Source organism: Papio anubis, chromosome 5 (genome assembly GCF_008728515.1).
Source record: "Papio anubis isolate 15944 chromosome 5, Panubis1.0, whole genome shotgun sequence".
Classification (NCBI taxonomy): domain Eukaryota; kingdom Metazoa; phylum Chordata; class Mammalia; order Primates; family Cercopithecidae; genus Papio; species Papio anubis.
The window spans coordinates 171,671,348-171,698,434 of NC_044980.1; the positions used below are offsets into that span (position 1 = coordinate 171,671,348).

The 27,087-nt window shown below is 55.4% G+C and overlaps 2 protein-coding genes across 7 annotated transcripts in view; one reads left to right on the top strand and one right to left on the bottom strand.

The window, feature by feature from the left end:
- The window catches only part of ZNF354C (zinc finger protein 354C), a 44,290-nt gene extending 40,452 nt beyond the window's left edge, over positions 1-3,838 (top strand). The window contains exons 6-7 of one of the 3 annotated variants that reach the window (XM_021940061.2): positions 3,361-3,452; positions 3,566-3,838. In XM_021940061.2, coding sequence (XP_021795753.1) covers positions 3,361-3,452; positions 3,566-3,765 — 292 coding nt within the window. In that variant the 3' untranslated portion in view covers positions 3,766-3,838. Of the gene's footprint in view, positions 1-3,360 lie in introns of all 3 variants that reach the window. The other 2 variants (XM_017960221.3, XM_017960220.3) reach the window with 2 other exon arrangements.
- ADAMTS2 (ADAM metallopeptidase with thrombospondin type 1 motif 2) overlaps positions 1,231-27,087 on the bottom strand; it is a 232,972-nt gene continuing 207,115 nt past the window's right edge. Inside the window, exons 14-22 of one of the 4 annotated variants that reach the window (XM_031666679.1) lie at positions 23,566-23,689; positions 23,021-23,101; positions 20,769-20,935; positions 18,534-18,693; positions 16,589-16,721; positions 15,546-15,753; positions 13,429-13,558; positions 12,458-12,547; positions 1,289-4,704 (exon numbers count right to left, since the gene is read on the bottom strand). In XM_031666679.1, the coding sequence (XP_031522539.1) occupies positions 4,247-4,704; positions 12,458-12,547; positions 13,429-13,558; positions 15,546-15,753; positions 16,589-16,721; positions 18,534-18,693; positions 20,769-20,935; positions 23,021-23,101; positions 23,566-23,689 (1,551 nt within the window). In that variant the 3' untranslated portion in view covers positions 1,289-4,246. Of the gene's footprint in view, positions 4,705-12,457; positions 12,548-13,428; positions 13,559-15,545; positions 15,754-16,588; positions 16,722-18,533; positions 18,694-20,768; positions 20,936-23,020; positions 23,102-23,565; positions 23,690-27,087 lie in introns of all 4 variants that reach the window. The other 3 variants (XM_031666680.1, XR_004183937.1, XM_031666681.1) reach the window with 3 other exon arrangements.

Here is a 27,087-nt window from a genome sequence, read left to right on the forward strand (position 1 = left end):
ACTCGGTCTCAAAAATAAATAAATAAATAAATAAATATAAAAGAAGGGTAAAAATGGACAAAACTGCAATTGAAATGGGAGAAATAGTAAAATCCATGATCAGTGGAATCTACTGAAACAACCTTCTGGCTGGGTGCGGGGGCTCACGCCTGTAATCCCAGCCCTTTGGGAGGCCAAGGAGGGCTGATCACCGGAGGTCAGGAGTTCAAGACCAGCCTGGCCAATGTGGCAAAACCCCATCTCTACTAAAAATACAAAAATTAGCTGAGCGTGGTGGCACGTGCCTGTAATCCAAGCTACTCAGGAGGCTGAGGCAGGAGAATTGCTTGAACTCAGGAGGTGGAGGTTGCAGTGAGCCAAGATGGCGCTATTGTGCTCCAGCCTGGGTGACAAGAGCGAAACTCCCTCCAGAAAAACAAACAACAACAACAACAAAGCAAACAAACAAAAAAACCTAACTTTCTATCAAACTGGTAGAACAAGGAGACAACAAAATCAAGATACAAAGTATTTCAATAACAAATCAACAAATTTGACATCATGGGCATGTATAGATAATATCCCCAACAACCGCCAATTCCCTGTTCTTTTGGAATGCATGGGAATACTTACAAAAATTGGGACAGAAGAAATCTCCTCTGCCCTCCTACCCCTGCTTCTCCCTCTACCTGCTGATAGCAACAAAGGCCAGAGATAAGGGAGTTTTCTTTAGAAGTGGAACATGAAGTATAAGTTGGGTGACCAAATTTAACAAATAACAACACAGGATTCTCAGTTAAATTTGCATTTCAGAGAAACAAAAAATAATTTCTTAGAATAAATATGTCCCATTTTCATGCTAAAAAAAAGTGTGTGTGTTGTTTCTCTGAAATTCAAATTTAACTGTGCATCTAGTATTTCTTCTGGAAACCCTAATCACAGGAGAGAAGGGATTGTCATCAGGGAGGAGATGTCTGGAGACCCTTCATCTCTTCCCTGAACTAAAGGTTTGGTTGCGGCCCTTGGCTCAGTCATGTGACGTGGAGAGCCGATCCATGGGGAGCTGGGAGAGGGAACCTTTCTTCCGGGTGCCTTCTGCCCTTTGCATGGTTCTCCCTTCAGCAGCCATGGCTCAGTGCTCCCCAGCGCCCTGACCTCTCGGCCTTGTGAAGGCAGCACATCCTTCCATTCCACCCACGTTCCAGCCAGGCACGGGCACAAGTGTAATCAAGACAACAACAAACGCAGGCATGATTTGCAAAAACACAGACATTTTAACTTTAATAAGTTATAAAAGTAAGGAGTCAAATTTTACATTACAGAACAAAAATGTATTGATTGCTGTATCGGTAAGCCAGAATTTTGTGATTTGAGTTCAGCACCTTGATTCGGTATGGCGGCTACCTGTCATACAGGAGGGAGGAGGAATGTAATGCTTCATCTGCTAAGATGTTGCTATTGAGCACCATTTATATACTCAAAACAAACAGAAAAACCTTAAAATACAAACGAAAGGCTTATACATGAAATTCCATGGGTTTTCCAAAAGGAGTAAATCAGAGAACTGGGTCCCACAAACCTAACACGAGTCTGCCCACTAATGAGAAGTGTGTCAGGGACACTGTTGCAGATTTTCTAGTGCAGCGGAAGGTCTGAGTCTCATCATGCGGTTAGAAACTCAGCTGGAAGACATCTGTCTGCCTCCTCTGGGCGTCAGGAGCCTCTCAGATGCAGAAGCTGGTTTGCGAAGATCAAGACTGTCACTGAGCCGGTTCTCCAAGGGGGCCCCAGCTCAGAGGAGATTTGCATCGTTTCTCAGAGCCCGGTCAACGTTGCCATTCCTTGGACAGAGAGACTTCTGAGGACCATCCGGCTCTAGAGGACTCTTTTGATACATGGCTCAAGGATTGAGGATGGCATAGAGGGTCATGGCCATCAGTCCCAGAGGGCACCTTGCTCCCTTCAGCAGAAGACAGATGCCCAGGGAATGCCCCAGCTGGGCCTCTTCCCAAAGGCTTCCAGCCTCAAGCCAGGAAGCCCTGATCTGCTGAGATCTGGGAATGGAGTGTTCCCATCCAGAGGCCCCTAAGCTGGGTAAACCGAGTCACACTGTCTGCCTAGTGTTAGTCCTGAATTTCCTCCATATCCTAGGACAGACCCAAGTAAGAACCGCCCAGTTCTTCAGCCTATGAATAGCACCAACTGTCCTGGGTTCAACCAACAATGGAAAGCCTCGGGCTCCATTTCCTAATGACAGAGGCAGGATTGCACACATGCCCTAAACCACATCTTCTTAAGGAAGGGGTCCTATGCGAGATACTCAGAAAGGCTTTCTCCAGTTTGGTTCTCCAGGAGACACAGGGACAGTGCGCAGCATGTGTGGGATGCAGTGACGGAGGGCGGGAGGCTAGCCATCGAGGTGGAGACTGAAGCATCAGCCCAGATTCTGTCCTTGCTGGTTCCTACATTGTCATTTTGTCCCTTGGATCATACCCACAGACCCACCCACACATGTGCAGCCTCAGACAAACATATTTAGCACCTCAAAACTCAGTAGAAGGTAGGCACTATGCTATTATCCTGAGCCTCATCCATATAATGGGGAAATAAACAAGAACAAATTCTCGAAGAATGAGGATTGGTGAGAGTACACAGCCTCTAGAAGTTTCTTAAACAGGAAAAGCTTAAGAATTATGTCAGGCTAAGCCCAGCTAAGGAGCTAATGTGCCCCTGGGTCTTGTAATCCTGGAAAGTTTAAGCTTCACTTTCATAAAATACCAATGCGGTGAGAGGTAAAACCGATCCACTCTTCTCCCATCCGCCCCCACTCCCTTCCTCCTATTTTTCTCTTACTTGCATCTTGCTCACAAAGCACCATGCTCTGGAAAACAGGAGCTATGAAAGTTTTCAAGGAGCAAAAGATAATGTAGGCTCTCCCCATCTCCCACCCTATGCCCCCATCAGAGGCCACATTTTGTGGTCACTGCTGGGGTCTGGAGCTCCTAAGAGACAGAGGCGAGAGTGGGGCAGGGCTGGACAGGGAAAGCCCATTCCCAGCAAGCAAGCAAAGCCAACAAAGCCCAGGATCCCAGAATCCTTAGGCTTGGCCATAGGGAGATTCCAGGCCCTTGAACTGCTCTCTGAACCTTCCCAGTGGAGCACGTGCCTCCCTCATCCTTCTCAGGTACTTGGGGAGGGAAGAGGCTCTCTGGGGAGCCCTGAAGCCAAGGTGGCCAGGGAAGAATGCAGGAGCTCTTCCCCCAGAGCCTGGAAGGCAGCCAGCAAGGCCAGGACTAGTGGACAGGGGAGAGGCCTGGGAGGACACCCCACTGTTTTCTTGGCATGGACCCTGTTTAGACCTATCCTTATGTCCCGTTACAGGATTCTCATTACTTTCGCGGGTGAAGAGGACAGCTGCACAGCTCAGACTCGGTGGAGACATTCAGACGCAGTACAACATGAGCACCAAATAGGTCAGATGGCCTTTAGTTCTTAATTAGCAAGACTGCCTCAGGCCAAGCGGAGGCCTCCTTAAAATATTCTGAGTTGACCTTTAAAGATTGAGTTTTTTCATGTGAAAATCTAGACTTCTTCCGACAAAGGACACCGTCTGGCAAGGCCAGGGAGAGCGGAGCAGAGATGAAGAGAGATACAGATTTCACAGTGGCAGCAACGGCCAGAGCCACCAATCAGCTCCAGGTGGGTGTGGCTGTCAGGGTGGCCATGGTCCCCAGCGGGCCACTACACTCACCCTGGTCACCTGCCTGGCCCTGGAAGACCATTTGAGTTCATCACCTCCACTTCATTGTACTCATCTTGGCAACTGGTCAGTTATGCAGTAAATCACCATTTCTCCTAAGAGTCCCACAGGCTGTGTCTGGGGATCACTAGGGAATGTCATGCATCACCACCAAGGAAAGCAAGATTCCCAATCACTGCTTAGCAACTTGGGGCCTATGTTGTTTCTCTCAGAGTGATCCCTCTTGCCCTGCCCTCACTGACGGAGGCTGTAGAGCCTCTATATTCCTCTCCACTCCACGCCCGACACCGCTGCAGGATTTGGTCGCTCCCGGGCTGGGATGCACGTGTGCTAACCTAGTTACCACATGCTCACGCCTATCTTCCTTACATCATTCCCCCTCTTTGTTTTCTCAAAACCTTTTGGAATCAGGAATTTTGACTTCATCTCCATGACACAGGATTTGCTATCCCATGGAATATCTCTATAAGCAAGAAAAAATGCTAGTGATGCTATCTTTCCATTTTATTAGAACTTTCCGAGCATCTCTTTCTTCCGCATCTCGTCAATGAGCTCTTGGATTCTTTGGTTTCTGGTCTTTTCATATGGGCTTGGTCGTCGAGGGATTAGGTTGGGTGGCTGGACTTCATCTTCTAGGCCATGAATTTTGTAGGGTTCATCTACAGCATTGGTTTCTGGGTGATCCTCTGTGGCATTGGTGCTGGAGGCATTGAGAGGGACATCCAGGGGGGTGCTTGGTGATGGCTGCACCTCCGTGACTACAGTGGGCACTGGGAGGGTGGGCATGAACACATCGATGTCGTTGTGCTTCCCAGGCGGTGGCTGTGTCCTGCCCTCCACGTTGGTGAGGTTGTTGTGCAGGTCACAGGACTTGCAGCACAGCTTGTTGTAACCTGGGATGGAGCAGTAGCGAGACAAGACTTCCATCCTACAGAATATTGACTTGTCGCCTTGGCAGTGGCCCTCTGAAAGAGAAAAGTGGGACAGATAACCAAAGGACAAGATAAGGGGGACTTTGTTCCCCCACAGGGTGCAGCTTGCTGGAGGAGGCATATGGAAGAGCCCAGAGACAGCACAGAGGCAAGTGAGCCCAGGCAGAAAGTCTGTGTGGGTTCAGTGTCAGAGCATTCCCAGAGCAGGCAGCGTCCAGGGACCCCTGCCCTGAAGTGCTGACACACAAGCTGTGAGCAAGGCTTCCCTCTTCCAAGCAGAGGCCCCCGCGGAACCTGCATGTTTCAGCATCTCTTAAAGTGTGAGAAAGAAATGAGGCCTGTTTGTTCTTACAGAGTGATTCCAAACTCATCTGAAGGAATAGGACATCATCACATCTTCACATTTGACATCCCAGTGGTAACCCCAATGAAATTTTGTGGCAAGGCTTGACTCTACAATAATCTATAAGTAGTAACTATAACAAAATTAAACCTAGAAGAGTCAATTCCTAAGACCCAGTATAGCAAATCCCAGTGCTGCTGTGGCCCTGCCATGCTCCACAACTCCCTTACGTTGCTCCTGTTCTGACCCAAATGCCCCAGATGATCTTTTAACTGAACAAAGCCTAAGGGAAAGTTAAAAATCACCCAAACCTGCATGGGCTCTCTTACACTTGCCTCAACTTACCCGACAGCCTCATGTTCAGCCTCTGCTCCATCCCCCTACGGCACCACCACCTTGCGCATCCAGCCATTTCCCAAAGAAACATGCTGCCCTCACATAGATTAATCCTTCCACCCTGCACATCCTTCTCTTTCCTTTCCACCCAAGAAATTGGTCATCTGTGGTCCAGCTTGCATGGAGAGCCCCCACTCTCCACAGAAGCCACCATTATCTCTCACTTTCCACCCAGCCGTCTTCTCTCTGGCCCATCTCGACCTCTGTCTGCAGCTACGTTCATCACCTCTTCTTTTGCTCACTCTCTCTTTACCCTCTGTCTTCTTCCCAAGTTTTCGCCCCTTCCCTCTCCCCACCTCCTCATTCCACAACACAAAAATTAAGATTATTTAAAAAAATTCACTCAAGAAGAAAGAATAAGTCATGTTACAGGAGATACTCAATCCACTATAAATTCCTAATCACTGACCTCCGTGAGCCCAACACCACCTGTTATGGTCTCTCCTCAGCAGCCCTCTACTCTCCACAGTGATGACTTCAGACCTTTCCCACACTAACCCCTGATGTGCCCTCCTTTTCCCTCACTCTCCTTAGTTGAACTCATCTACTATTGAAAGGAAGGAAGGAGGAAGAGGGTGAAAGGAAGGAGTAACTGAAGGAAGGAAAGGAAGGAAAAAAGGAAAGGGAGGGAGGGACAAAAGGAAGCAAGGGAGGGAGAAAGGGTCAGGCACTGGATGGGAGCCACATCTTACAGTTATCCCATACACCAACATATGGCACCATCTACACCTGAAGCTGTCCAACCCGTTGAAACTCCCCACAATAACAGACAAGACCTCCCTCCTCCCATCGAGGGCCAGTGGTTCTGATGTTCTCCTACTTCTTAATGGCCACTGCTCCAACCTGTAATTTTCCCTTAGAAGCTGGTGACAGACCACCAGCCCCAAACCCCTGAAGCTTCAGACTTGCTACAAGCCAAATCCACTAAGCGCCTGTGGGTCCCCAAAGCCTCTGAGACCCAACCCCTGCAGCGTGAGCTTAGGGCTTCTGCTGCACCCCCCACCCCCCGTCTCGGTGCATGGTGTTTCAGGAACACAAGCCAAATACCTGGGTGCCCTGTCCTAGACACTCTCAGATATGCCCTTGTTCCTCCCCCTCTCCCACCTCCACCCTGGCTGAGCGACCTCTTGGCTGCACTATGGGAGGGGTCTGTGTCCATTCTTTACCCATGTCATCTAGCTATCCTGCTTCAGTCAGAATGCTGTTTTCTCACTGAAGATGTGACCACGGCACACTCCCCCCACCCCCTGCCCTCACTTGAAGCCCCTAACCTGTCCCCTTCACCTCTGCAGCCTCCCTCTGGCCTTAGACTCCTTGCTCTGCATGGACCTCCTTCTGGCCACAGGGTCTTTGCACATGCAATGCCTCTGTCCTGCCTCCAGCTACCACCCTTCCTTCTTCAGGGGCAGCGGGAGCACATCTTCCTCAGGCAGGCATCGCCTGACCTCCTTGAGCAGGTCTCTGCAGCACACGGTCTCAGCGGCTGTGCCTTCCCAGATGCAAGATTGCTCACATCTAATTTTCAGATACGTGACTAGTGCCAGACGTTTTCATTATCCTGAAAGCTCCGAAGGGCAGAGCCCCAGAGCCTAAAACAGTGAACCAAATAATGCATAAAGGCATAAAAAAGATATGAAACAGATCAATGTGAATAACTGAGGAAGTTCAAAACAGGTAAATTTTGAACCTAAAAATAGCAAAGCTCTAGGCAAGAAGAACGCAGAGAGGCCCATGCATCAGAGGGCGCCCAACTTTGGCCCTGAGCTTCTAAGAAGCCAAAATAAGGAGAACACATGACTGGCTGCAGGTCCACCATGAAAAGGGAGTTAAAACCCATCAGCCATCAGGAGAAGTGTGGGTCTCCCTGACACTGAGCCCAAGAACCATGCTCACAATGCCAGGGAGGAAGGGGGAGGGCCTGGTGCCCAGGGGAGATGCCAGAAGTCAAATCGGAAGATCCTGAGATGTGGCTGTCAGGATTTTGCAACTGGCAGAAGGCTCTTCTCAGATAAAACTCTTACACAGATGCCCAATATATGACACAGATAGACTCAGACTGCTGATGATGGTGCTGTTTGACGGTGGGTGGAGGAGACACAGGGCCCCCGTCCCTGCCCCACCCCATCCTCTCCAGCAGCCTAGGAGGCTGAAGGTGTGAAACCACTGAGCCCCACCCTCAGGGAAACACCGGGGGTTCTGGATAAGAGCTGATGGCAGCCTCCCCACCCCCTACCCCACAGGCTTTGACAAAGGAGGGAGCCTGGGCCTGACGGTGCTGGGAGGGACACCCCGGCCGCACACTGTCCCCTCTCCTGTTGCCCGTGCTTTTTCCTTCACACAAGTAAGGCTGGTATGACACATTTATCCACATCTCCACTCCCTCACTGTCTCCCCCGCCAGGCTGGGATCCCTGAAAAGCAGGAATCACATCCACCTGGTGCAGTGGTGGCCACCTACGGCTAGTGTGCCAAGTCCCTCCCTCCACCTGGTTTTGTAAATAAAGTTTTATTGGATCAGGGCCATGCCCATGCATTTCTCTTTTTTTTGAGATGAAGTCTTGCTCTGTCGCTGAGGCTGGAGTGCAGTGGCGCGATCTTGGCTCACTGCAACCTCCGCCCCCTGGGTTCAAGAGCCTCCTGAGTAGCTGGGACTACAGGTGTGTGCCACCACGCCCGGCTAATTTTCATATTTTTAGTAGAGACGGCGTTTCACTATGTTGGCCAGGCTGGTCTCGAACTCCTGACCTTGTGATCCGCCAAGACCTCCCAAAGTGCCGGGATCACAGGTGTAAGCCACTGTGCCCAGCCCATGCATTCCTTATTTGTAGCTGCTTTCCCACTCTAAAGGCAGAGTTGAGTCCCGTGACAGAGACCGTGTGGGCTCCAGTGCCCAAAATATTTACTACTTGGCCCTTCACAGAAAAGACTGACAGATCCTGGGTCAAGTGCATGCCTAGGTCAGAGCCAGGCACAAGAAAGTGCTCTGTAAATGTCCGTAATGTGAGGGGCAGCAGCCCCAGGTGGGGTCCCCCTTCCACCTAGTCTACATACTAGACTTTTTAATTTTTTATTATTTTTATTTTTATCTTTTTGAGACAGAGTCTCGCTCTGTCCCCCAGGCTGGAGTGCAGTGGCGCGATCTCAGCTCACTGCAAGCTCCGCCTCCTGGGTTCACGCCATTCTCCTGCCTCAGCCTCCCTAGGAGCTGGGACTACAGGCGCCGCCACCTCGCCCGGCTAATTTTTTTGTATTTTTGGCAGAGATGGGGTTTCACTGTGTTAGCCAGGATAGTCTCGATCTCCTGACCCTGTGATCCGCCCGCCTCGGCCTCCCAAAGTGCTAGGATTACAGGCGTGAGCCACTGTGCCTGTCCTACATACTGGACCTTCTATGTCTGATTTTCTCCCAACAGTGGGTGGCATTGCTCTTAGTTTTTAAAAATAAAAATACGTCAATGAGTAAATACAAAATTGAAATAAAATCCTGGCCAAGAGCTTGACTATGCAAATATCCCACAAAAAATTCAAAATAGCCTAGAAAAATTTCAAAGCAATCACGACCAACTGATCTGAAAGATACCCCAGGGTTTGTGCATTTTTAAGTATTATCACAGACCACAGAGGAGAGTGACGCGCCTGAGACAATGACTGGCGATGCCTCTCTGCCAAGATGATCACTGTGGTTTTATAATACTTGATCTTCAGCCGTTTCCAGCAGCAATTAAGTAGCGAGACCTACTGTCTTCCAGTGAGTGACAGTCAAGCATTGAGAGTAAACACAGTTTTCATAAACTGAAGTCACTGTGGGCTACTGCCACGATCTTGGCTACACCTGAACAGCACCTGTATTATTTGCTTAGTCGTATCCTTTAAACTAACTCCTTTTTAAACTTAAAATTTGTTTTAGGAGAAGACCTTATACTACCACCACTCATGGAAAACTACTGCAGTGAACAAAGGTAACCCTAAATAGGAATACAAAAAAAAAAAAAAAAAAGTTTTAAGTCCTTTTAAGTCAATTTCAAAGTCACACTTTAGCTCATCAAATTCTAGAGAGAGACTCCTGCCTGCCAGGCTCTGAGCTGAAGGGAAATGAGCAAATGTGAGAGGCTAAAGCTGGTAGCAAGTGAGGCTTTCTTCCTGAGGTCACGGTAAAGTAGAAAGGGAACTAGGAAGGGATGGCTCAGTGCAGTGCAGCCCAGGCTATGTTTATGCACCACCAAATCACCTTCCATTTCCCATGCTTTGGAAAATGCTGGATGGAGAATACCTCATTCTCATTTCTCAATAAAGGAGTGATGGGCTCAGGCACCCATGCCAACATTCAAAAGGTCATGCAGCTGGTTAAAAAAGCAAGAGGCACCCTCCTCCAGATGCGCCCTCCTCAGCAGCTGGCTGTAGGCGGTGTCTCCAGCCCGGGCCTAGGAGCCTCTTAGCGGGAGTTGCTCCTGACCCATCTCTGGGAAGAGAGACTGAGTGGAGGGAAGCACTGTCGGACCCAATTTTCCCTGATGCTCCTTGTCTCCCTTAAGCTTCGATTCCTTTTGATGATCAGTGGTCTGAGCTCTGGGCAGGCTGAACTCAGCCATCGCTACCATACTCTCTCCCCAAGCTAGCCCCTGGGCCTGGCCCTACACCCAAGGCCTGTCCCCATGATGCTGGGCTGCTCCCCACTGTTCTTTCTCATGGTCTCCCACGCTTTCTTCCCCCTCCCTGGTGGGACTCCTCAGTGGTACAGAAAACGGAGAAGTGAGACTCCCACGGGCAGGGCACAGCCTGGGCCCCAGGTCAGGAGGTCCCTGTTGAACCCAGACCCTCTTTCTGGCCATTGTCAGCAATGTGAGAGAACACAGGCCCTGTGGCTGCCTGGGAAGACCTTAGAAGACACGGGCAGGCCGGTTGCCCAGAGAGCCACCACTGCCCTGTCCCCTCTCCCGACCCAGGCTTTCCCGGGGCTGGCCCAGCCCCCACCTGAGACAGCTGGGCACCTCTCCCTTCCTGAACAAGTAGCCCAAGGCTGAGAACTGTGCCTGGAGCCAGGGTAGTGACCTGCTGGTGGCTCACGGCAGGTGACCTGGACCAGCAATGTCTGGGCTACTGACCCTACATTCCCACTCCACAGGCTCTGCGCCCAAGATGAGGAGAAACCCATCTCCGTCCCTTTACCTGACGAGGAGACCTCCATATAGAACCTAGATATTCTTGCGAGGTGCTCATTTGACATGATTCAAAACCCGGAATCACGGTGGAGTGTCTGCATGATTTGCTATCAGATTTTGGAAAATGCCTGGGGAGGGGAGATATACCTTTCAGGGCGAGGGGCCCTAAATATCTATCTTGGGCAGTGGGGAGTGTGGGGCAGTAAAGTCGAAACCGGGGTGATTAATGCTACCGAGTGAGGGCCCACCACTCCTCAGTGTCTGGGCCGTGAAAAAGAGAAGGAGCCATCAGCTTGCCAAACCCACGCACCCAGTTTTACGGAACTTTTATTGAGTTTATTTGTGGGATGCATGACAGGAGGTCTTTCCATCATTAGTAAGAATAAAAGGTCATTTTCACAGTCACTTTGGCACACGCTAACGTCTCATAAAAATAAAAAAAAAAAAAACAGAAAAGCAACGACAATGGAACCTATAGAATACGTCGTCAAATACATACAAAACACTAATAAAATATCCCTGATAAACCAAAGTGCATATGCCCAGGACAGTATTGCACCTTCCCCAGTCGCACGCGTCGCTTGCACGGCCTCGTCAAAGTTGGAAGTTAACAGTCGTGAGATTAGTACGCAGGTGCACACCAGTTATTTACAGAACAGTAGTCAGAGCCGCAGGGGTAGGGGCCGGCCGCCCGGCAGGGGTGCGGTGTGAACAGAGGCGGTGGCTGGGGTGGAGGGGCGGGGCGGAGTGCTACATGGATCGCGGCTCAGGGCCCAGGGGGTCGCCCCCCGGGTGTAAGGCCGCGCTGTGGAGCACCCTCGGGGGCTCCATGCAACAGTCAGCGCCGACTGGCCGGGGGGCATCAGGGCCGACTCCAGCCCGCAGAGACGGACCGTGCGCACCGCTCAGCCCAGGGAGAGAAGCCGCCTGCACTTGGAAACCTTAACCTTGGCAAAGGTGGATGAACACACCAGCTCCCCTATACCTTCCCTGCCTTCGGCCTGGCCCACGTTCCCCCTCTGAAGCTGGAGCTAGCAGCCAATCCTGTTACCTTTCAACTTTAAGGCATTTTCTACATAGTTTTTCTAAGCAAAAAAGCAATAAAAATTGAGGTAATTCTGTAGTTGTTCACACTGGGAGGCGAGGCAGGCCCGCACCAGACATTCTCTCTCAGCCCTACGGAGGGGGTCCTGTGCGCGAGATGAGAAAAGGCCATTGGGGCTAATGGGCGGACAGTGGAGGTGGGGAGGGTCCCCACGCCCCGACCCGGAGGGACGCGCCCCTCTGCCGCCTCCGTGACCGGACCCCCGCGGGGCAGGGCCGGGCCGGGCGGGGCTGTGAGTTGCGCAAAGGCCGGGTGGAAGCAGGCCAGAGTTTCACGAGTCAGAAGGACACGCTCAGCAAAGGGTCAGCAGCAGCAGCGACAGCGGTGGCAGCCGGGAAGCCCCTGGCAGTGCCGGAAACTCGGGGTGGGGTCCCCGCACGACGACGACGCAAGACCGCGCCCCCGAAACCCCCCAGGCCGCGCCTCAAGGGTGGGCGGGGCTGGGGGCGGGCTCGGCCCGGACAGACGGTCGCCCTTTGGCCACCGGCCCCTCCTGCAACCACGACAGATCTTTGCCCCTTCACAAGCCATCACCAACCAGGTTCCGGCCCCAGCAGAGGCCCGAGCCCCCGCCACGCCTCGGCGAGGCTGGCCCTGCCAGCAGGCAGCGTGGCCCGGAGCAGACGCCGAGCTCAGAGGCCCGGGAGAAAACGGTCACCCCAGAGCGCGCCCGGAGAGTCAGGGGAGCTTTCCATAGACAGAGAGGAGGGGGGCCCAAGGCAAGCTCCACAGGGCGCAGGGCATGCACTGGAGGGCAGAGGCAGAGTTATAAACGGGTCGGTTACTTGACGAGATCTTCTGGATGGGCGAGTCGGGGTCCGGGCGGGACAGCCACTGAACTACGTAGCTCTTCTTGGAGGGGTCTGAGAAGTTTCCTAGAGGGAGGAGAGAGGGGCTGCGGCTGCGGGGCACCAGGCTGGGCCCCCACCCCAGGCAGAGAGGCTCCAGGTCTCCCCGGGTCCTGGGGAAGTGTCATTCAAGGCCTTCCCGCCCCGGCCTCCCCATCAACCCCCTCCCCCCCCCCAGAAATGGTCCTCACTGCCAAGTCCACGCCCACCTCCTGCCCCTCCTGATGGCATCCTGGGTCTCAGCGGTCCCGTCTCTCCCGCTGCCCTGGCATGCAGGCCCTGCCGCCTCCTTTTCTGGGCCAGCTTCTCTGCCTCTGCACCCTGCCCCCTCCCCAGGTTCCACCTGCTGACTCCAGCTCTGAGCTCCCAGAAAACTTGGACAGAGCAGTGCCATGGGAATGAGAGATCCCGGATCCACGCTCCCCAACTGGGTGCAGGTGCCTAGACCCCCCAGAGCTCCCTCCACTGTAGAAGGGAACTGTGGCAGGCAGGGTCTAGTCTTGAGCTGTGTGGAGACCTTAGACGTGGCACATGTACAGCATTTGGCCAGGCATCTGTGAGCAGTGGGTATTCTGGTTCTCCTCGAAGGGCACAGAGCACACCCTCTACTCACACAGGCACCCCCTACACCATGGGCACCAGGCACTCCCTAGCTGACCAAGTCCTGCTGTCACCGCGAGTCTGCAGTGCCCTGAAAGCAGGCAGGGGCGAGTCAGCTCCACACAGCTCCCTCCATTTCCTGACAGGCAAAGGTTCAGACCTGGCCTCAGCGCTCCACTTCTCCACGCTTACAGATGCTGTGTCCAGCTACTCTCTGGCAAGAGCCAGATTTGCCTGAACCAAGTCCGACAACCCCGCCCTGGACTGCTGCATGCTGGGAGCAGGGGCAGGGGCTGCAGAGGGCTTACGGGGACAGGGGCCAAGCCGGCAGATCCTCGCCGTCTCAGGCCGCTCCTCTTGGCAGATGCCAAAGCTGTCGTCCGCAGTGCGGCAGAGCACTGGCCGCTCCTGAGTGCCGTTGCCACAGGTCACCGAGCACTGTAGGGGGAGAGTCGCCAGGCAGGGTTCACCTCCCATGCAGGGCCCACACTGGCAGAGCTGGAGGAGCCCACGGTCCCCAGGCACATGACCCAGGCACTCAGGAGGACATGTGGGACAGTGGAGAGAGTCGGGTTAGAGGCTGTCTTGCCCCACCCTCGGGGGCTGCTCCAGTCTCCTGGGGTCTAAAGAAGGGACCCACATGCCTGTCTCTCTGCCCATACACAGACTGGCATAGGCCCGGCACTGCTGGGCTCTCAATGACAGCCTCCCTTCTCTGGCTGGAGGAGGTCCAAGGCCCAGGAAAACCTGCTGTGCCCTGGGCAGGGGTTGGGGTGGGGCACTGCGAAAGCTCTGACTCAGCCTAGGAGGTGCCAGTAAGCACCCCACAGTCCTGGACACAAGGCTCTACCACTGGTGCCCTCACTGGCTCCTGCGGCCCCAGCACCCCCGCTGCTCCGCCACACTGACCAGGGAGGTGCCAGAAGGAGCAGCCATGCCCAGCCCCGCCCGAGGAAAACTGTCCAGTCCTCACCACGTGCGCAGGACGAGGCCGACTCAGCAGACCTGCATTGCTCAAAGCCTGCACATTCCCAACACAGGCCGTTTTTTTTTTGTTTTTTTTTTTTTTTTTTTCTTTTGTTATTGGTTTTGAGACAGGATCTCACTATGTAGCCCAGGCTGGAGTACAGTGGCACAGTATCAGCTCACTGCAACCTCCACCTCCCAGGCTCAAGCAATCCTCCCACCTTACCCTCCCGAGGAGCAGGGAGTACAGGCACATACCACCATGCCTGGCTAAGTTTTTAAATTTTTTGTAAAGACGGTGTTTTGCCATGCTGCCCGGGCTGGTCTCTAACACCTGAACCCAAGCGATCCACCCGCCTCGCCGCCCAAAGTGCTGGGATTGCAGGGATAAGCCACTGTGCCCAGTCCTTGTGCAGCTCCTGGGAACCAAGCTCATGGAAGGTTCCACCCATTAAGAGTGCCTTTGCATGCTTGAGGCCTTCAGTTACGCAGTACCAGTTGGTCTGGGTAGTTCACACCAACGATGATGGATGGGGAACACCTGCTTTTCCTCTAAAGTCTGAGGTCACACCTACGTAGCTGACCCCAGTGAAAAGCCTGGACGCCCAGGTCTCTGGTGGGCTTCCCTGGTTGGCAGCATTTCACGTGCATTGCCACACATGGGTGCAGGGAGAATTCAGGGCATTTCTGTGACCCCACTGGGAGGGGACACCGGGAGCTTGCGCCTAGATTCCTCCCAACCTCCTCGCCTGTGACTTCTTTTTCCCGATTCTACTCTGTATCCTTTCACTGTAAGCCCCTGCAACTGCGAGTCCGCGAATCCCGCTTCTGAGTCCCTGAGCCCCGCTTCTGAGTCTGAGTCCTCCTAGTGGATTACTGAGCCTGAGGGTGGTCTTAGGGAGCCCCTGACACATGCTTCTCCAGCTCTGCCAGTGTTGGCCCTACATGTGACTGGGCTGTCAGAGCTCACGTCAGCTCTGGTCTGGCCTCGGCTGGCTCTCAGGCCCTGCCTCTAGGACCACCCCTGTAGCCCTTCAGTCCATCCTCATTCTTCCTCCCAGCACAAGCCTAAGCACGCCCTGCTGATCTCCCCTCCTGCAAGTTTGTCTGGCCTCCTAGATACCCCTCCCACCTCTGCATGAGACCCAGGCCTCCCCTAGGATCCTGGAGCCCTGAACATCCCACTGGGCCTTGGAGCCCAGGCTACCCTCAGTTTCCTGGGATTCCAGATGCCGTATCAGACAGAAGCCTCCGCCTGTGCAGTAAAGACACACATTCCACTGGTTTCTTAGCACAGCACTGACCACGTGGCACCCACTGGTGCCGTGAAACCCACAGGATATGGCTCAGGACAGCAGCTACATCCAGACCCACATGCCAAAGAGGAATGCTCTGGTCACCCCAGTCCCACCCAAGCTCAGTTTGGGAGCTGAGGACACGGGATTGGGGGATTGCTCACCTGGGACCAGGGCCCGGCTCGCCAACGACCAGGGCAGAGCTCGCGGTTGCAGGCCCGGCGGCTCTCGGGCCGGGCGTCGTTGCAGTGCTTGGTGTGCACGGAGCGGGTGGTGTTGTTGTGTAGGGGCTGAATGCAGCGCACGGAGCGTACCTGCAGGCCTGTCCGCCCACAGCTGTGGCTGCATGGCTCCCACTCGCCTGTGATCCACCTGCCAGGGCAGAGCAGTGCACGGTCAGGCCTCTGCAGCACCTGCAGAACCCGCCTGGCTGAGCTTCAGCACTGCTCCCTGCAGCCCACGTAGACAGCGAGAACAGAGGGCAGCCTGCTCCCCTCCCCGGTGCACCTTCTCTTATTCTCACTAAGATGCTGGCCATCCAGGCTTGCACAGAGGGGAAACTGAGGCTCAGCTGCCGTAGGTCCTATTGATGATGAGTCCCATGCATTTCAGCACTGGGAGACCCTGGTGGAACTGGTGGCTGTGGAGGGCCCTGGCCTCAAGAGGTTTCCCAGCCTCCTTAGGGTCTGGGCCCTGCTACCTGGCCTCACCTTCTGCTGACGTCACAAATCCTTCTGGACAGAGTTCAAGAGCACTGTGGATTCCCTCAACACCCTGTCCTATGTGGCCCCCACCTGCCCATTTACCAACCGTCTTCCCCACTGAGGTCCCTGGGCCCAGAAATGCAGCTGGGCCCAGCCCCAGGGCCTGAGCATCAAAGCCACTATTTAAGAAACATCTATGACAGGGCCAGGAGGCAAGCCCCGGGCCTCCGAACCTCCTTTTCCCCATCTGGGCATCACTGTTTCTTGTCACCTCTAAGATGCACATAACTGTTCCTTCTGGCGGGTCTGAAGCTGGGGTGCACCTTCTGCCCTGCAGCATCTTAGATTCCATGAAATGTGGCGAGAGAGACTTCGTCAAATGCCTTGGAGGATGCCAGGCCCAGGCCCCACACCTCCAAGCACGGGACCCCTGGTGGCCCCTGGCCTCTCGCCTCTAGTGGGAGCCTGAGCTGGGGGCACTCACACTGGCTGGGGGCACTCACACTGGCTGGGAGCACTCCTGCGGGTTGCACGCTCGGCGGATGGCTTTGGGCTTCGAGAGGGCGGCACAGAAGCCACGGTGCACCATCTTGTGGTCCAGCCTCCGGCGGCAGCCATACTTGGTGAACTGGGACCCTGAAGATAGAGAGCTCGAAGGGGCTCGGTGGGGCAGCATGCCCCACCCACGGGGGCAAGGAGGGGTGGGCTTCACCAGCAGTGCTGGCCTCATTCTCCTGCTCACCCTTGTGATGACGATAAGGGTGGGCAGGGCATCGAGCCTGCGGCTGGCTGGGGGGAGGCTTGGTGTGCCCCAGGCGGAGGGGCGGGAGGGCAGCAGAGAAGCCACTTTCTCCCCTAGGCTGCTTCTCCCTCACTGGGCTCCTGGGTCAGAGTGGAGGCCCTATTTCCTTTCTACTGCTAGGGCACCGCTCCTACCTTGACCTCACATGCCCAGCAGGCCTGGTGCAAGCCAGGACCGGGGAAGCACTGGGCCCACAGCCCGCATGCTTCCTCCCACAGGCCCGGAGCAGCTGTGCTCAACCTGGGTGATTTTCTCCAGCAGGGGACATTTGGCCATGTCTGGGACATTTTTGGTTGTCACAACTGGGGGAAGGGGTGCTACTGGCATCTGGTGGGCAAAGGCCAGGGATGCTGCTCGGCACCCCACAGTACACAGGACAGCCCCCATGGCGGAGAGTGACAGAGCCCAGAATGTCAGTGATGCCCAGGCTGCGAAACCCTGGCCTGCTGGGTGAGACCAAAGAAAGCACAGGGATAAAGCCCGACCTCCTCTGGGTGCCTGGAGGCATCAGGAAGCGGAGGCTGGGAGGCTGACGTGGTGGAAAGGTGGTGGAGGGACTCAGGCGAGGAGAAGCCTGCGCAGAGGACCCAAGGGGGGACATGGTGTGTCCAGGAAAAGGCCTCAAGGCCAGCGTGGCCAGGATCCGGGGGTGAGGCACAGGGTAGAAATATACCCGGAGAGGCCAATAAGTTGCCCCAACCCTGGAGGCCATGAGGAGCATTTTGGTTTTTATCCTGAGAATAGAGAAAGCTGCTGAAGACTGTGACACCAGGAAGAGACACTGTCTGATGTGTCCCCTCAAAAGGTCACTTTAGAGTGAGAGTGGACACACAAGGGCCAGTCCAGAGGAAGGCGCCAGGACCAGGGGAATGGCCAGGAAGACGGGAAGAGCAGACAGGCCCAGGAGATTCGCGGGAATCACCAGGAGTGGATGTGCTGATGAAATCCAGGCCTGGTGTAGGGCCAGGGGCACACAGGGGCCCCGGAAGAGGACCCTTCCATCTGCCTGGGCCAGGGAATGACCCCACCTCTTGGTGAGCTCCTTGTCCTCTAGGTGTGGGCTCAGCATGGCATCAAGGGAGGTCTGTCATGGCCACTTGCCTGGTATTGCCCAGCCCCCAGGAGCAGTGAGCACGCAGGACAGATCAGTGCTTCCTGTCCACCTCTGTGTCCTACGTCTGGGGTCCAAGGGGGGTAGGACCCCTCTGTGCTCAGCCCTGCCCCAGAAACATCTGGGAGGCTTTTCCCAGTGAACAGAGGGAGAAGCCTCTGGGGGTGGCATCTGCACTGCCAGAGTCTTGCCTGTGCGATCCTGCCAATGCCATGGCGTGATCCTTCTGAGCTGCCCACACATCAACGTCCCGCCAGGCCAGCCTGTCACCCCCACACTGAAGCAGGCCCACAAATACATACATGGTCCATGCCCCACACGCCCTTTGGCCACCTTGGACCCAATGCCCCAGCACCCACCCTTCCTGCCCACCCGCTGGCCCCTCCAGTGCCACTAAGCCCTCACCCACCCAGGCAAAGGTCCCTGCTGCAGTTCCTCAGTCCCTGCCCACGCTGGGCCCCACCTCAGGGAGGCTCCCTACCTTCTCGTGGCCACCCTCATGTCACCCAGGTCCCCAACTCCGAGACCCCCTCACCTCCGCCACAGGGCTTGGAGCACGGAGACCACTTCTTCAGGGCCCACTCGTAGACCACAGAGTCATCTTCCAGAACATTGTTGTCGTCGACATTGAGTGAGTCCTCATGGATCATGTATTTGTACGTCAGTGAGACCCGGGTGTCTCCCGCCGGGATGACCTGTGCCAGCCCAAGAGGCCTTGATGTGCCTGGCCTGCCTTCCACGCTTCCTCCCCAGCCAGCTTAGGAACGGCAGCCGAGGCCGCCTCCAGAGGAGTCTCATCAATCATGGCAGCTACCCTACCGTCCATGAAGTCGCCCCGAACACCGTATTCATGGACACAGAGCCTTTACCCCAGGGGGCACACGGAGAGGTTCCTGTGAGCCTCTGTCTCAACATGTTTTTGTTAACTGATCAATATATAACCTGGTTTTATGTGTGAGTCTGTTTATTTTTCTGTTTGTTTTTGTTTTTGAGATGGAGTCTCGCTCTGTCACCCAGGCTGGAGTGCCGTGGTGCGATCTCGGCTCACTGCAACCTCCGCCTCCCAGGTTCAAGCCATTCTCCTGCCTCAGCCTCCCAAGTAGCTGGGACTACAGGTGTCTGACACCACATCTGGCTAGTTTTTGTATTTTTAGTAGAGACGGGGTTTCACCGTGTTGGCCAGGCTGGTCTTGAACTCCTGACATCAGGTCATACACCTGGCTTGGCCTCCCAAAGTGCCGGGATTATAGGCATGAGCCACTGCGCCTGGCCTATTTGTGAGTCTGTTTAAAGACACTTTATTTGATATTGACTGTGATTCATTAACACTGAACTCACAGTCAATAGCACTGCAGCCCATGCCTGAAGGAAGCTTATTCAACACATCTATTTTCTTCTTAAGGCAACACTTCCTGGGCTTAGGAACACTGGACAGCGCTTCAGCAATAGGCTCGGGATGATTTTAAACAGTGAAATCACCCCCAAAGTAGCACAAAATGTGACATATGTGACACTCAACAGACTGCAGAAAGAACCCATTTGTGGGATGAGAGCGGAAACAAGCAGACAGCGTGCCGAGTTGCTCCCACCTCCACTGGGAACACGTGTGTCAGGGAACTCACACTTCACCGCTCTGTGCATGTCCATTTGGGGCTCACAAATCAATGTTAGTGAGCAGGTGAATTTGCAAATACAGAAACCGCGAGTACCGAGGACCAACTGCTCACACACTGATGCAGGCAGGTCACCAAAGGCACTTCCAGGGGGCAAGAAGTCACTGCAGGTGAGGCGGGCAGGGTGGCATGGGGTACATAGGGCATACCTGGCTCACTGCTGCACCTGCTTACAGGTGCACCCACGTGTGGAGCACTGGGGGCGGGCAGATTAATCCCAATGCCAGCATGCCCACCTTAGGGGAGGGGCTCCAGAGCACGAGAGCCTTATTTGTGATGGGTTTCTTTTTTTTTTTTGAGGCGGAGTCTCGCTCTGTCGCCCGGGCTGGAGTGCAGTGGCGCGATCTCCTGCCTCAGCCTCCGAATAGCTGGGACTACAAGCGTGCACCACCACGCCCGGCTAATTTTTTGTATTTTTAGTAGAGACGGGGTTTCACTGTGTTAGCCAGGATGGTCTCGATCTCCTGACCTCGTGATCCACCCGCCTCGGCCTCCCAAAGTGCTGAGATTACAGGCGTGAGCCACTGTGCCCAGCCGATGTGTACCTTTTTTGACAAATAAAAGATATCCCTATGCAGTTAAAATTAAATTTTAAAAAGTGATCTGACCTCGTCGAAACCATGTAAAAAAAAAAAAAGTGATTTGAAAATCCAGCCCCCTTCGTACTTTCCTATAGCCAGGAGATCTAGGGTCCCATCCTGCTTAGAGACGCACTCCAGCACAGCCTGGATCTGGGCATCTAGCTTCCCGAACCCTGTCACCTCCTGGAGTGTTACTGGCTTCCAACGTAACAGCACACTCGAATGTGCATGCTGATGGCAGCTGTGAATGTCATTCAGATGGTGAAACCGAAACCCTCAAAGGTCGAGTGTGCCCAAGGTCACCTAGGGGCCATGTGGGGTCCAGAGCCCCGACTTGTGGATGCATGTCCCTTCCTGGCTCTGATGAAGTCGGAGCCCCTTGGAGCCAAGGGCAGGCCAAAGGGGCCATGCAGAGTGTGACCTCAAGGGTCAGGAGGCTCAGTGTCCCAGGCACCCCCATCCCTCCCCCAGTGGCCACCCGCACCCCTGCCTGGGCCCAGCCCTGCCTGGACGCACCAGAACCGTGATGGTACCGTGGAGGGGGCCCATGGTCTGCAGCGTCTCCCGGCCATCCTCGTCCCTGTACTCCCACTCCACGCCCATGGCAATGAAGGTTTTGGAACTGGCATCCACGTCATTCTCTTCATTTAAGATGAACTTGCCCGTCTCCAGGTTCTTGACGGCTGAGAATGGCAAGACCAAGTCCCCTGTTGTGGTCACCCAAGGGCAGGACCCAGGCCCACTGGTTTGGGCTGGTCGGGGAGTGGTGGGCAGCCAGACCCCTCATCTCTCTGGTTGCCCCCCGCCAGTTTCCTCTGTGCCACGACAGCCCAAAGGGCTCTGGGAGCCCTGCTTGCCCATCACTGCTCCCTTGGGACCAGATTACCCTCGACTCACAGCCTCTGCCCCCACCAGCCCTGGAGGTGCCAGCTCCCCTTGGAAGCCACTCAGTAGCTGCCAAGACCACCTACCGACAGCCTATTGGGAGCACTCAGTGGGCACTTAGAGGCCACCCTGGGCAGAATGGCTGGGAAGGGTCTCTACTCAGTGCAGGGCATCTGCTGGACAGGCGACCACTGGACCCTGCTGGGGTAGGGACTTCCTGCCATGGGGTGAGCAGATGTCTGGCTGCAGGAGCAGAACCCCCATCAGTGACCATGGCCCAGCCGAGGCCCCAGCAGCTCCCCACAGCTCCAGAAGAGGCCTGGCCCGATTGGGTGACACTCAGGTCATCTAGGAGCGGAGGACCTGGCTAGCCAGGAAGCCCCATGCTTTCTGCAGTGTGGGGGGCGGCTGCTGCGGGGCAGCCGGGTGGCGTGAGTAGAGCTGCAAACAGGGCACTAGTCAGAGAATCATTCCCTGCCACGTCCCCTGTAATTCTGTCAACTCACACACAAAGCCTCTGCTTGGTGCCACAGGCCCCTGACTTCTCTTTCCACGGAGAGCGGCCTCAGCCCCACAGGCGGTGGCAGGAAGCAGTGTTGGCACAGAAATGTCTTTTGTTCAGAAACTGACTTTTCTGTTCACTTTCTGCTTCAGGCAAGTGGTACAGGTTTTTGAATTTAGGGTAGCAATCTAAAGTTTCCTCTTAAGATGAGTAAGAGGCCGGGCGCAGTGGCTCAGGCCTGTAATCCCAGCACTTTGGGAGGCCAAGGCAGGTGGATCATGAGGTCAGGAGATGGAGACCATCCTGGCTAACCCGGTGAAACCCTGTCTCTAGTAAAAATACAAAAAATTAGCCAGGCGTGGTAGCGGGCGCCTGTAGTCCCAACTGCTCGGGTGGCTGAGGCAGGAGAATAGTGTGAACCCGGGAGGCAGAGGTTGCTGTGAGCCAAGATCGGGCCACTGCACTCCAGCCTGGGTGACAGAGCGAGACTCAAAAAAAAAGAAAAAAAGAAAAGAAAAGAAAAAAAAAGGTAAGAAAGAAAAATGAGTATCAAAAGAGAGTGAGACCCTGTCTCTAAATAAAAACAAAATAAAATAAAACAAAAGGGCGTGGTGTGTTTGCCAGGCAGCGTGGGAGCCCCAACCCTGTCCAGCCTCCTGGGGACAGGGATGAATGTGGGGCTCAGACTGGGGAAGGGACTTATTCAGGGGCCCCAGCAGTCCCTGGTATCACTTCTGACCTTGGCCCACGAGTCCCCAGAAGGCAGGGCCCAGGCACCTTCAGGGGAAGGGCGGACAGGCCGTGAGAGCCTCCCACGTGGCCTGGGAGGGCGCAGTCTCCCAGGCAGTGCTGCTTCGTGGAAAGGGGCACCCAGAGGTGTGAGAACATCCATATTTCCAGGAGATACCAGAATCCCTATTTTAGCTGGAATCTCTTGAATTTAAAATGAAATGAATTGAAAATATAAGTGCACTGTGTGCGCCCACCTGCCAGCTGCCTTGCTGTGGGGATGGGAGGGCTGCCCAGGACCCTGCTGCCTGCAGACCCTGCCTGCCTTCCTAAGGGCAGCGGGCCTTCCCACACCAACCGTGAGAACAGGTGACAAGGAGTCATCCCGTAGACTGAGGGACACATGTTTTGGATATACGTCCTTTCACAGCTGCTGCCAAGTGGAGCCCTCTGATCCCAAACCCTGGCCTCTCCACAAAGGGAGGACCCTGGGAAAGGGCCCAGGTGGGCTGAGCAGAGGGACAGGTGCGGGAGGGGCTGCCCTGGCTCAGGTCACAGCTGTACAACCCAGGCCCCTGACCCCTAGCACTGCCCATTGATCCCAGAGGAGCCAGGTCTTGAGGACGCCGAGTTGTCCGGCTCTGAGACTCACCCAGATGGTGGCTGGTGGCGTCTACCTCCTGAATGAGCAGGTGCCTGGCTCCCGCGGGGATCTCAAACATCTTGATGTAACCTTTTTTGATGTGGAAAGACACAGCAAACTGAGAAGGGAAAGGGCTGCTCGAATTCGCACAGTGCAAGGAGGGGCCTCGCTCTTCAAGGCAGTTCCCTTGGGGGCTCTCCCAGGAACCTGGTATTTCTCTGGCTTTGAGCACCCAGCTGAGAGGGGCCACCAGGAAAGCTGCTGCCTCTGGGCTAGTCTCTAAGGCCCAACCCGGGCATCCTCATAAACTGGCATTCTCCACTCTGACTCCTGTGACTCAGGCCCCCACTCTCCTCTTCTCCACCCACCCTGGCACCCAGCTGGGGCTGTCCCCGACTTAGGATTCTCCCTCCCCATCACTGTCACAGACCTCTCCCCCTCCCCAGAATAGTCATGACCCTGGACAGTCCCAGGATGAGTCAGGCCCGCAGCTGTCTGGGCATGAGCTACTGCAGGCATCCAGGCTCCAGGGCAGAGGGCAGGGACTCACTCACCGTGCTTCTTGGGTGACCGTGTGAACGTGCCCTTGACCACTTTGCAGTGGCTGTTGTCCCCTCCACACACGCCACACTTGTCTTCCTGCTTGCTGGAGCCGATCACACCGTCACAGCCTACCTTCTGTTGGGGGAGGAGGCAGTGAGCCCTTGAGATGTCCGGCTACTAGAGTCAGGGTCATGCTATGTTGTCCCCAGTCTCGAACACCTGGCCTCAAGAAATCCTCCTGCCTTGGCCTCCCAAAGCATTGGGATTACAAGCATGAACCACCTCGCCTGGCCTCATCTTTTATTACCTCCAAAATCAGAATGTGTCTGGTCATCAGTTAAACCGACCTTACCTGCCACCTACAGCATGTCACGACTTGGCAGTTTCTGTCTGGGTCCCTGTATATGTGGCTTATCTTGGGCAGGGGACCCACCAGGGCCCAGGCAGACACTGTCCCTGGCTTGGTGAACATTTATGTTTGGCAAGCGGGAGACGCTGTTTATTTTTAAATTTTTTTTTGAGACAGAATCTCACTCTGTCACCCAAGCTGGAATGCAGTGGTACAATCTCAGCTCACTACAACCTCTGCCTCCTGGGTTCAAGCAATTCTTCTGCCTCAGCCTCCCGAGTAGCTGGGATCACAGGTACCCACCACCACGCCGGGCTAATTTTTTTGTATTTTTAGTACAATGGGGTTTCACTGTGTTGGCCAGACTGGTGTCGAACTCCTGACCTCAGGTGATCTGCCCGCCTTGGCCTCCCAAAGTGCTGGGATTACAGGCCTGAGCCACTGCACCCAGCCAAGTTTTGATATTCTTTAATAGACAGAATCCAGTTGGATATTATTTTTTGACCCAGTATTAGATTCTGCATGAATATTTATGTTTTCTAATTATGCAAAATTGAGCAACCTGCTATTACCTGTCAAAATCAACATTAATAAAATATTTAACCTATTCTTTTTTTTTTTTGAAATGGAACCTCGCTCTGTCGCCTAAGCTGGAGTCAGTGGCGCGATCTCGGCTCACTGCAGCCTCCGCCTCCCGGGTTCAAGTGAGTCTCCTGCCTCAGCCTCCCGAGTAGCTGGAACTACAGGCATGTGCCACCATGCACGGCTAAATTTTTTTGCATTTTTAGTAGAGATGGGGTTTCACCATGTTGGTCAGAGTAGTCTCAAACCCCAGACCTCAAATGATCTGCCTGCCTCGGCCTCCCAAAGTGCTGGGATTATAGGCGTGAGCTGCCGCGCCCAGCCCCTATCCTTCTTTAATATCAATGTGAGGAATGAAGTGATAGCCATACCCACTGAGATAGTGGGTTAGCGATCTTCCCTCCCCGTTAGGTTTGCAAGCATGTTCACAGCTGCCATCTAAAGCTACTTGTACTACAACTGTTTCCCATGCTTGCTGCCTGTATTAATTATGTTTTTGTTTTTTAAAATTTCTTATGTCTTGATATTTTGACATCTTGAAAATCTTCCTGTCTGGGGAGAGACTATACCTCCCAGGGCTCCCCAATTCTAAGGGACAGCAAAGCACTGGGCTGGGGACATGCCTTTCATGTGCAAACCAGCCAGTCCTCAGTCTATACCCCAAGTACCCCCCTTTATCCAGGCCTCACATACCAAACCAAGGTTCCTTCACCCTAAGTCATCCCAGGGTCAGGTACCAGACAACTGGGGACCACCCTGGACTCCAGAGCTCACTGGAGTGGTTCAAACTGGCCATTCCTGAGCTGCTCCCCTTGCCCTGCCCTGCCTTCCTGAGGAGGCCTCTCAGTGACATTGGCCTCCCCACATCCTCACTGGGTCACCTCCGTAAGTTAAAATCCCATGGGTACAAAGCAGACACCACCTGCGCTTGTTTTGGAGTATTTGGTGTCACCGTCTCTGAGCCAGCTGTATAGCCCAGCCTCCCTGCCAGGCTCTGGCTGATCCGGCTGAACCAGCCTCTCTGCCCTGCCAAAGTCACAGGAGCAAATGCAGGGCAGCCCTCGAGCACCCCCCTGGCTCCAGCTCCCAGCTCCCAGCCTCCAGCCCCCAGCTCCCAGCCCCCAGCCCCCAGCTCCCAGCCCCCAGCTCCCAGCCCCCAGCCTCCAGTCCCCAGTCCTCAGCCTCCAGCCTCCAGCCCCCAGCCCCCAGCCCCCAGCCCCCAGCCCCCAGCTCCCAGCTCCCAGCCTCCAGCTCCCAGCCTCCAGCCCCCAGCCCCCAGCCCCCAGCCCCTCCCAGCCTCCCAGCCCCAGCCCCAGCCTCCAGCCCCTAGCCCTCAGCTCCCAGCTCCCTCCCAGCCTCCCAGCTCCCCAGCCTCCCTAGCTCCAGCCCCTCTAACTCCAGCCCCTAGCTCCTAGCTGCCTCAGCCTTTAGCTGTCCTTTAGTCTCATTCTTAGTCCCTTAGTCTCTTTAGCCTCCCATTCCCCTTGTGCTCCCCAGCCTCCCCAGCCTCCAGCCCCTCAGCCTCCCTTTAGCTCCTGCCTCCCAGCTCCCAGCTCCCAGCCCTTCCAGCCCCAGCCCCCAGCTCCCCAGCCCCAGCCCCTCCAGCCCCTCCCAGCTCCCCAGCTCCCCAGCTCCCAGCTCCCAGCCCTCCCAGCCCCAGCCCCTCCAGCCCCAGCTCCCAGCCTCCCAGCTCCCGCCCCAGCCCCTCGTGCCCTTAGCCAGCCCTTTGCCTCTAGCTCCCAGCCTCCCAGCCCTTAGCTGCCTGCCTTTAGCCTCTTAGCCTTGCCTTTAGCTCTCTAGGCTCTCTCCCGAAAGCTCCCTAGCCTCCCCAGCCTCCCACCTCCAGCCTCCAGCCCCAGCCCCCAGCCCCCAGCCTCCAGCCTCCAGCCCCTCAGCCTCCCAGCTCCCAGCCTCCAGCCTCCTCCAGCCCCAGCCCCCTCCCAGCCTCCCAGCCCCAGCCCCCCAGCTCCCAGCCCTCCAGCCTCCAGCCCCAGTCCCAGCCTCCAGCCCCAGCCCCTCAGCTCCCAGCCGCCCCTCCAGCTCCAGCCCCCCAGCCCCCAGCTCCCAGCCCTCCTCCAACTCCAGCCCCCTAGCCTCCCAGCTCCCAGCCCCTAGTCCTTAGTCTCAGCTCTTAGTCCTAGTCTCAGCTCCTCCCAGCCCCAGCCCCAGCCTCCTCCCAGCCTCCCAGCCCTGCCTCCCCAGCTCCCAGCTCCCAGCCTCCAGCTCCCAGCCCCCAGGCCCCTCAGCCCCCTCTCCCAGCCCCCAGGCCTCCCCTGCCCCCTTCCCCAGCCCTCCCATGCAGCTCTCCAGCCTCCTCCAGCCTCCCTAGCTCCCAGCCCCCACTCTTAGCTCCTCTCCAGCCCCAGCCCCTGCCTTGCTCCCAGCCCTTGAAGGCCTCCTGGCTCAGCTCTCTCCCAGCGCCCCTTTAGTTTCTAGTTCTCCCAGCTCTAGCTCTAGCCGCCTCCAGCCCCTGAGGCTCCTAGCCCCTCCCAGCCTCCAGGCCTTTAGCGTCCCAGCCTCCAGCCCCCAGCTCCCTAGCTCCCAGCCTCCCAGCTCCTCCCAGCCCCAGCTCCAGCCTAACCTCCAGCCCCAGCTCCCCTAG